The 10,443-nt window shown below is 44.7% G+C and overlaps 1 protein-coding gene across 1 annotated transcript; it reads right to left on the bottom strand.

Annotated features, from left to right (window-relative positions):
- Window positions 1–1,277: 1,277 nt before the first annotated feature.
- LOC124719665 (protein phosphatase 1 regulatory subunit 27-like) lies at window positions 1,278–2,084 on the bottom strand. Its single transcript, XM_047244877.1, has 2 exons — window positions 2,032–2,084; window positions 1,278–1,656 (listed from the first exon to the last, which is right to left on the bottom strand). The coding sequence occupies exons 1-2, from the start codon at window positions 2,082–2,084 to the stop codon at window positions 1,278–1,280; spliced, it is 432 nt and encodes a 143-aa protein (XP_047100833.1).
- Between the last annotated feature and the right edge of the window lie 8,359 nt (window positions 2,085–10,443).

Here is a 10,443-nt window from a genome sequence, read left to right as displayed (position 1 = left end):
AGCCACACGCAACACGGACACATTCCGTTTCCCGTGGAACTACGTAAGTGAACGCGATTCTCCGGTCCAAGAGCTTGTGGGAAACGACGAATCTTGCTACAGTGTAGACGTGAATAGCGGAGGTCTCGGAGAAGAAATTTTACTGTTGAAAAGATTCGTGAAGGCAATGTTGTGTCTGCGCCTTGTCAGTACTCTTTGTGAGTGAAGTGTGAGTGACGGCCTCACGGACTGTTGTGCCGTTTGGCTGCTGGCGCCTCACAAGCAGAGGGGCCGCTGACAGTTGTTGCAGGAGCCACGGACTGGCGGGGAGCGGCGAGCTGCGTCAGCTGCGGCCACAGGGAGTGAAGTGAGGTGACAGCAGCTGAGTTGACAGGCGTACACTCTCTCCACTACACTTATCTACTCGATGTACGAGTCAAAGTAAGTGTAATTTTATTACCTGTAGCTCCACGACTTGCGTCACCGTCTCAGCTGTGCCGTTGTGACCGATGAGTGTGGAGACTCGTGTGAGTCGTCGCGAAATTGCTTTCGTGTGCTGAAACTCGGGCCTCTGTGTTCTGTCTCCAATACAGCTAGAATTACTTTGGTTGTTGCAATCTTTTACGTCAAGTAGTGACAACTTTACCAGATAGAGAGGATTTCCTTCACATTTTGTATGCGTGTCATGTTCTGGTCTCATTGTGTTTAGTTAAACGTAGACTGACTGTATGGTTCCAGATGATGGTCGCATAATGTGTTGTGAATACTGCTACTAATATCTCATTGTTATTAAACACAACAGGTACGGTAGAGTAGAATGTTTGCTGAATATGGAGAAGTAAACTGAGTCTGATATCAGGAGCGAGAATTCTGGTGATAGAAGTGATACAGCGTTAATCTCGGTATGTTGCAAATTAGAATAGTCTGATGTAGCACCTTGCAGACTGGTGTGAAATACTTTTCAGCGATCAGATATTATAGAACAGTTGTGTTTGTTCACAATGAACTGTTGACTTTTGCCAAGTTTAGTCTGGAAGTTTTACTCGAGACATTTTTGTTGAGAGGTGGATTGTCCATTGTTACCTGAATTATTTTGCTGTTATCTGGCGTTGTCTGGGTTTTGCTACAGCATTGCTTAGAGTATTTGTGTGCTGTATGCTACTCGAGGAGGGCTGAAATTAGTGAGTCACAATAGGATTGACTTTTTTGGATCTTTATTTAAAAAATTATGAATATTGCTCTCGTACAAACTCTTTCAGTTCCTGTTGTTTTGCGCAGAGTTCGCTGGACTGCCTGCCTCATGACAGCATCCCCACCAGCCGCCTCCTGTTCCACCGCCTGGCGAGGTCCAGCGCTGTCCGCCCATCAACACCTGTGGCCCCCCTGTCGGCCCCCGCGACGAGCAGCGCAGCCGCCACTTGTGTGTGGCCGTTGGCTGCCGCAACATGCAGCGGCGTCCACCCACCCTCAGTCCTGGCGTCCACCGCCGCACCCGCCCCCACCAGCAGCCTCGCCGCCTCGACGTTTCCACTGCGCGCTGCCCAGTGCAGGGCGGTCCACCCCCCCACCGTCGCCCCCACGTCGGCCCCTGCGGCGATCAGCGCCCTCAGCTCCCCCACTGCCCCATGCTCAACCGCCTCGACCAGCCTCCTGTCCCTCTCCTCTGCAGAGAGGCTCCTGCACAAAACACACAAACTGCCACTCTCTGCTACAAACACACAGCACACAGAATGGGGAAAACAGCCACACGAGGAAACAACTGTTGTGAATACAAATCTGTCCTGAAACAAACCTACCGTATTCCTCCTCCCACAGTACAAAACAGTGCGCAATTGTGTGTATGTATTAAATTGCAGTACATCTGTTCTATCCCCCTCATAAGAAAATCTTCATTCATCGTCCATTACAAATAGCATTATACAACCTCTGAAAGAATTTCATTACCACACTTTGTCACACTCATTCCTGCATGTCAGCTCCTCTGCTCTCGGGACGCTACACCTAACCAGTCGCTCACCTCCACTACAGAACAGCCATCGTGCAGCCTAATACTGGTCTCTGTCTGCAGCTTCACTGCCAGAGGTCACCCTCAAAAAGAATCCCATCTCCTGGTTTTCAAACAGAAACTTCCCTGCTATGCAGGCAAAAAAAAAAAATTCACTGCAGTTGCCGGCAGTTTTCTTCATTCAGCCTCACCAAACACTGAAACTTTCTGACACACGGACAATTTATTGAAAACATGTCAGACATAACAAACACCAAATTGGCAAAACAACTCCCACTAAAAACTGTGTGTGTGTGTGTGTGTGTGTGTGTGTGTTAGATTTCATCGCCTGATAGCATACGCACATGTATTTAAGATGTGCTATCATGCTCAAGATCATCTGAACGATCTCAGTTGTCGTCCATCTTAATGTTTTTGCGGCGTAAGGACTGTTCCATAAAGTTTCTGGCGTGCAGCCGCATAAATTCAGTGGTTCGGTCCTCGGGTTTAAAAGAACGGACCAAGTGCGGCAGCGTCAGTCACCTCAGCTCACTGTGGAGATGGCTGGACGGTGTTCGGCCGAAATATTAGGAGAAGAGGCTGAATTTATGCGGCTGCACGCCAGAAACTTTATGGAACGATCTGAATTGTGTTTCGCCTGATTTGTAATCAATCCTCATAACATTGTTCCTCTGCTATCTTTTCGGTACAGTCTTTGCCTATACAAAATGTTCACTGCATGAGGCCACAAGAGACAACTCCTCTGTGCGACCATCAGTTTGGATGCAAATTAATAATTCCATAATGCAAATACCAGAAAACGTGTTATTCGAGATTACACAACCATTACGCTTGCATATTCAAATTTATTGTAATAAATGAAACCTCAGAAAGCAGCATCCTCCTTTAAATGACACGACGAAAGTTTTCTTACTTCGCTACAATCCGGGAATGCAATCTAACAAGTAAAGAAGAAATATGTGAAGTATAGTTTCAGTCACAAGTAACAAAGACTGTGCAAGTTGAAACTTGAAATGATCAGCCATAAAGTGGTGTGTTTCCCGGAGATTCGACCACAGCACTTAATAGGATGGTTAACTAAGCACAATGAAACGTCAGAAACCGTCATTTTTAACCAGCAATGAGATGACAAACTGAAACCAGAAGACGAAAGTGTTTTGCGTTATGCGCACTCAAACCCAGTACCTATCGACACTGACTTCTAGTCATGCGTAGACGTTCTACACTGATTTACTTCATTAGCAGCGAAATGTGCGCATTTCTGTATTGTAAATAAAATTATGAAAATTTTCTGCTGACTAGCAATCGAACCCTGGACACACAGTTGTTGACTACATACAAAGATACCTCGACTGTACTATTCTCTTTCACCAGTAGCTAGGAGTGGCATGTTTGAAACTGACACGACAGGACGAAAAGCTGCCCGTCTGACTTGGGACTCGAAACCAGTACCACCATTATTGTTAACAAAGCCCAGAGAATCGGTAAAATCATAATAATATCTCACATGTATTTTGCTGTGCTCATGTTGCAACTTAAAGTGACATGCCAGGATTCGAACCCAGGGATGTCTCTTGTGAATGTCTTTATGACTTTGCAGACAAGTGGAGACAATGAAGCAGTGGAAATGCATAATCTGAAAGTGATCAAACGTGACGAAAAGGGAGATCTGAGTTCGAATGCCAGTCCAGAGGCAATATCTTTCACATCTCAGGCTCGAATACAGTAAGAGTCAAGTGCGCTGCGGCCTTGTACGGCGATTGGCTCATTGATTTAAAAAAATATCGCTTAAGAAAGGTGACTGGTGACAGAGTTTCGACCCGGCGTGACTTCCGCCTCTGTCAGGGCCCAACCTGTAGCGACTCTCCTCCAGGCTACCAGAGGTGGGAGAGATGCTGCTTATGCTTGGTAAAAATGATTGCCGGATGTGAGAAACGAACCCAGACCTTCAGCATATGTAGCAAGAATCATTTCAACTTTTTCTTAACTAGCAACTATTACCACGAATTAAAATTCATGCGAGTTGCGGTATTCGAATCCACTACATGCAGACTAGAAACTCGCGCCCTTAACCCCTTTTCTTTCATTTAATTTTTTAACCATTCCGAGGTCTGGCCACGAGGCCCCCCCCATACCTGTCACCGAGTCGCAGCGCTATTTTCGCGCATAATTTTTTTATTTTTTTATTTCTATTTTTTTTTTTTTTTTTTTTAACACTTCATCTGAAAGACCATGTCTGCACACAAACTAACTCAGCTAAGAGCGACGCCTTCCAACTTCTGTGTTCACGATGGTCTGCTTTCCGATTTATTTCGCAACATCTTGTAACTCGCCCAATGCCTCTGTTCCCGAGGCTCGTTTGGAAAGCTGGTCTTCTGCCATCCCTGAGTACTGCACGCGCTGGAAGCTCCGTGCTGCGATTCCTGATACAGCGGGTGGCGATGAATGTAACGCAGAACAGCAGAAATCAGCGCAGTCGCTTCTCGTTAAAAGGAGTTTTAACATACGGAACGAAGTGAAATAAAGTGTACTAAAAAGTACCACGTGTTCTGTCGTGAGGACCAGCTTTTCCTCCGAGATTCCTTCAACACAAAATAGAGTGCTTCTGACCTATATATTTCAAATTAGATTTATGTTTCCTTAAAAATAAATAAGTCAGTAAGAAACACCGTTTAACACAAAAGAGCTTAAGGACGATTCATTATGATGTTCTTGCGTTCACGCCTTTTTCTGTTCACTTTGCACGCTGTACCACGTAACTGTATGTACTGAAACATGTTGCGAAGTTCCACTCGCAGTTTCCCGCCTCAGCGACGCACGCGCCGCCCCGTGGCCCGCTTGTGGCCGGCGTGCGTGCGGCGACCCACCCAGCGCCCGCCCGTCTCGCTTCCCTCTGCTGGCAGGTGGTACGTTGTCTGTCCTCTTAGCCAGTTTACAGCATTCCTTTATTCACGCGGCACGTCGCTACGATTCAAGAAAATTGTAAGGCAAGGTATTGGGAGTAGAGTTCGTGTTATTGTGGCTAACAATTGTCCGATAACTCACCAGATGTCCTTCACTTGAGCGCGTACGAACCTCGCCTGCTGTCAGGTCGTAATTCTCTCACGTGCTGCCGACCACCCAGGTGGACTGCCTCAAGTTTCGCTTTGGTTGCTACTTTCCTGTTTACTGCCCTCTACCGAGTAGTTTTCACACTTGTTGGTAGGTGAGGGGTGCCGATGTTTGTCCAAATGGCCCTCCAGCCGTAGTGCGGCTACTTTTGTACAGTCACGTTTCCGCTTTTGCTTCTCATTAATTCCACGTACATGTCCTTGACTTTTACCATATTCGACGGCCAACTCTGGTTTGAGTATAACTGAGTTGGAATCAAAATTGTTCAAAATGATAAAAGCCATTGGCGACGTGCCGTACATCTGTGGGTGGATCCCAGACAGTGGGAGTAATTTCGTCTGGTAAGTGCGGCGTGAGGGCCGCGTGTGTCTTCTTCCGCATGTCGTGTGTGGAACACACGAATATAGTTTGTGACTTTCTCCCAAAGTCGGTGAGGTTTCATCCCCCCCGTTTCCGCCTGAGATGGTAAACGTGTCAAACTTTATCTTAAAAATATTACCACGAGTTAGAAAATGACTCGTAGCTGACAGAAATCTTGCTGCTGTTTCACGTGGTATGGGTAAAATTGTGCTGTAGAGATGCAGCTCATTCACCAGGAGTGATTCGCTTTTTTAGCACAACGAATTGACGCATGGTGCAGGGAATGGCAATTTAACCTCAATGTAGACAAGTGTAATGTGCTGCGAATACATAGAAAGAAAGATCCTTTATCATTTAGCTACAATACAGCAGGTCAGCAACTGGAAGCAGTTAATTCCATAAATTATCTGGGAGTACGCATTAGGAGTGATTTAAAATGGAATGACCATATGAAATTAATCGCCGGTAAAGCAGATGCCAGACTGAGATTCATTGGACGAATCCTAAGGAAATGCAGTCCGAAAACAGAGGAAGTAGGTTACAGTACGCTTGTTCGCTCACTGCTCGAATACTGCTCACCAGTTTGGGATCCGTACCAGATAGGGTCGTTGGAAGAGATAGAGAAGATCCAACGGACAGCAGCGCGCTTCGTTACAGGATCATTTAGTAATCGCGAAAGCGTTACGGAGATGACAGATAAACTCCAGTGGAAGACTGCAGGAGAGACGCTCAGTAGCTCAGTACGGGCTTTTGTTGGAGTTTCGAGAACATAACCTTCACCGAAGAGTCAAGCAGTATATTGCTCCCTCCTACATATATTTCGCGAAGAGACCATGAGGATAAAATCAGAGAGATTAGAGCCCACACAGAGGCATAGTGAAAATCTTTCTTTCCACGAACAATACGAGACTGGAATAGAAGGGAGAACCGGTAGAGGTACTCGAGGTTCCCTCCGTCACACACCGTCAGGTGGCTTGCGGAGTATGGATGTAGATGTAGATGTAGACACTATTTACATTATAACTTAATAACTTTATTTTTAATACTATTCACTTAAAGCGCTCTCCGTTACAGATACGTTGCTTGGCATCACCAAAGACAGTGTAACACCGATTACAAAAGATTTTTCATAAGGCGCGAATAACAGAATGCTTCCAATCAGAAAAACACACAGTACAAGGAAATCTCATCAATGACCAAAGAAAAAGCATTGAAAATGTGTTAAGCAAACGAAACAGTCTAATGAATACTATGCAAGTTCGATAACGTTAGATAATTTGGGAGACTACATTCCTAATGCTATTTCTTACGTTTAGTTGTAGAGTTCAGTAAACCTAGAAAAGAAAACAACGAGGTGTACGCTGTAGTAACACGAACGTATTGCTACTTACCATGTTAACCTTACAAGAAAAATATTCTAGAGTAAAACAATGTTCCCATAGCACAAACGCCCATAAATAGTCGTGAGTTGGCGAGATATTGTGCCCTTCCTGCACAAAAGGAGGCTTTGACAATGCGCAGCCCACAGTCACAATGAAGTTGTGTCACAGGACTACCACGAAAGTATGTGTGGAAAAGTAGCAGTGGGTGCACACATATAACGAACTCAAGTTAACAAGTTATTCAGTGCCCCAATTGAGTGACTACACTTGTTTCTGCATTTAAAAAAAAAACTAGAAATTATCTCTGGAGAAGACGAAACAACAGCAACTACGTTTTCAAATCCATAAGTTTTTTCACTTTTATACCTACAGTGCACTGAATCAATTTAGGAAAAAAACTTATGTGGAGACGTTTTCTAAGAACTTCTTAACTGGTTGTGGGTCTGTCTAAGGATAACTTTGTTACAGAAGAAATAAAAAATTCTTTCCAGCGAGATTTCAGCCTACATCTAACACAGTCAGCCCTTTGAAGGGTTAATGCTTCACCCCCGAGCTATCGGACAACCATCACATGTAGCTCGCTCCTTGACCCCGTGGGGGTCAAGTTGGATAATTTTCGATGTAAAAGGTTAAAGTGGCTGTAGTTTCAGCTTGGAACGAGCTTTCTGCACTCGGAAACATAAATCTTCTAATCTATACCGTCCCTTATTTAACGACCATCCAGAATGTTCAATGGTAACGACAGGAAAATATCAAGTAAATGCGTCAGGACGATACTCTGCCACTCCAGGAACTAAGTCTGAGGTCACAGTGTTGAAATGAAATCAGTCGGAAATTTAAGGGAAGTAAAAGTAGGATGACTGCAGGAAGAATTAGAAGAAATCGAAAATGAAAGGAACATAGGGAGGACGCATTCAGCACATGCAAAAGTTGGAAAAACCTTCTGTGAAATTAAATGGAAGGATGACTACACAAAGAGTGTTTTAAACGCGCAAGAGAGAGCAGGTGGCAGAACATAGTACGTTAAAGACCTCTTTGAGTGGGAGGAACTAACAGATAACGTGACAGAAGAAGAGATGGAAGCCGAATTGGAAAACGTGCGGTACTGGCCATTACACTCATAATTTCACAAAGCTCTGGAAAACTTGCACACAAACAAGGTGGAACGGTTAGTTAACGTTCCCTTGGAACTTACATGATCATTTGGGAAGGTGAAAATCAAACGACAATTCAGTTTTGTCTGTAGGATCCATGAGACAGGAGTCGTAACAACAGACTGCCAGAAACACACCATCCAAACACTACAGAGGCGAGCAAGGGTCGATATTGCGACAGCTTTCGCCCAGTGAGCTAAACAGCTCATTTATCCAAATTACTAACAAGAATAATTATAATACGCAGAAGAATCAAAGGTAAAACTGAGGATCTGTTCGAGCACACTAAATTTGGAGTAAAGGATCGAGAGAGGCCTATCAGACCTTTGACCTGATAGTGGAAGGAATGTGTAAGAAAAATGGAGCTCTTTATTGGATTTGTAGATCTTTAAATGACGTTTGACAATGTGAAATAGTGAAAGTGTACGAAACTTTTAAAAAAAATAGGTATAAGACATAGGGAACAGCAGATAACACAGAATATGTACAGTAATCAGGAAGGGCTGGTGCTTTGATTAAAGATGGTGAAAGACAGCGATGCTGGTAGTCTCCACAAATATTCAGTCTGAACACTAAAGAATCGTTGGTGGAACTGAAGAAACTTCCAGGAATTTAATTAAAACTGAGGGTAAAAAGCATTTCATTGATAAAATTTCCTGGCGATATTTCTTTCCCTGAAAGTGAGAAAGAATCACTGGAGTTGGTGAATGTAATAAATAGTCGAATGATCTCTGAATTAGGATTAATGAACAGAAGAAAGAGGAAGATATTGGGGAGTGGCGGAAATAACATCAGAATTAAGGACCACGAAGCTGACAAATTGCAGGGATTCTGCTAAATGCGAAGCGTATTTACACTTAGGGACAAGGCGAGGTTGTTATAAAAAGTTATCTAGCACACGAAAACAGGACATTCCTCCTTAAACAAGGCTATTGGTACAAAAGATAGTCCTTAACTGGGGAAGAAACCTCTGAATGTATGTTTGTAACAAAGTACTGTATGAAAATGAATCGTGGATTACGGGAAAAAACGAGAAAGAAATCGAAGCATCCTGAATTCAGTGCTATTGGAGGATATTGAAATTAGGTGAATTCATACCAGAGGAACCCTGAAACGTCCCTCCAGAATAGGTGAGGATAACAATATGTGGAAAACCGTGACATGTACAAGGGTCAGCGTAATAGGTTACATGTGAAGTCATCAGAGAACAAGTGCCATGGTGCTAGAGGTAGCTGTAGAGGGTAAAACCTGTAGGGCAGGACAGAGATAGGAGTGCACAGCACAAGTAATTGTGGACTCTGGGTGGTCACAGCAGTTTAAACTTGTTGGTAAGACAGACAGAAACATGGTCAACAGCAGGCAGAGTTTCTGCAAAATGGCTCTGAGCACTATGGGACTCAACATCGTAGGTCATAAGTCCCCTAGAACTTAGAACTACTTAAACCTAACTAACCTAAGGACATCACACACACCCATGCCCAAGGCAGGATTCGAACCTGCGACCGTAGAGAGTTTCTGCTTCGCATGTGTGTTGTTACTGGGACTGGCTGTTACTTCATACTGCGGCGGGTCGACCAAAGGGGTCCATACCCTGACGAGCTGACGCTCTGCCGACATTCGCTTCTCTTTGCTGCTTGACGAGCATATTTGTTGTTATTAGCGGAAATTTTATGGCAAATAATTGTTTTTCTTTTTGTCCTGTCTCAGTCTTGCCAACCACCCCAAATGGTCTCACAAACATGTGTTTATCTGACCCCTGCTAGACCACTCCAATATGCCAAGAGTGCTGGACGTTTATCTCTTTTGACATAGAGAGTCACACATTCAGTGCAGTCACAGTGGCTCCCTGCCACCAGATTTTCTGTGTACGACGTTGGAGTATGTGCGTGAATTATCGCTGACATTCGCTGCATGAGAATGAATCACTGAACTGTTAACAATAACTCACTATTTTCCCTACCAACCTATTCTTAATGACTCTCTCTCTCACGATACAACCTCCTATCATGTCGATACAGCCCCATTATTCATCTGACTGTATTGTTCTGATTTTAGTGCCAGTTCGCTTTGCTGACCGTCATTAACTCTAGACTCTGCATTTACACTTTGCTTTTCGGTATATAAATCTTATCTACCACAGAATGGTCGTGTGTGTGTGTGCGTGTGTGTGTGTGTGTGTGTGTGTGTGTGTATGGTGAGAACTTACCGCAAGTGAGAGACAGTGGCGTCATCAGGTGCAGGAGTCGTGGGCAGTGCAGCAGCAGCAGCAGCAGGTGTCTGGCAGGTTGTGCCGGCAGTGGTGGTGGTGGCGGCGGCGGCAGCGGCTGTGGTGGTGGTGGCGGAGGTGGTGGCGGGCCTCAGCTGTGCAGCGGCTGGTGGGCTGCACACACAGAGAGGGAGGCACAGTGTGAGCAGGCGTGTCCTCGTGGGGTCCTGGGGACGGCTCACTGCA

This window comes from Schistocerca piceifrons, chromosome 11 (assembly GCF_021461385.2).
Source record: "Schistocerca piceifrons isolate TAMUIC-IGC-003096 chromosome 11, iqSchPice1.1, whole genome shotgun sequence".
NCBI classification, from domain to species: Eukaryota; Metazoa; Arthropoda; class Insecta; order Orthoptera; family Acrididae; genus Schistocerca; species Schistocerca piceifrons.
The sequence above is the reverse complement of the archived record's forward strand: the minus strand, read 5'-3'. Positions and strand labels throughout refer to the sequence as shown.

Coding starts and splice junctions, on each gene's coding strand:
- LOC124719665 (XM_047244877.1), bottom strand. CDS start 2,084: ATGGGATTCTTTTTGAGGGTGACCTCTGGCAGTGAAGCTGCAGACAGA. Junction 1,657..2,031: donor GAAGCTGCAGACAGAGACCA/GTATTAGGCTGC, acceptor TGTTTTGTGCAG/GAGCCTCTCTGCAGAGGAGA.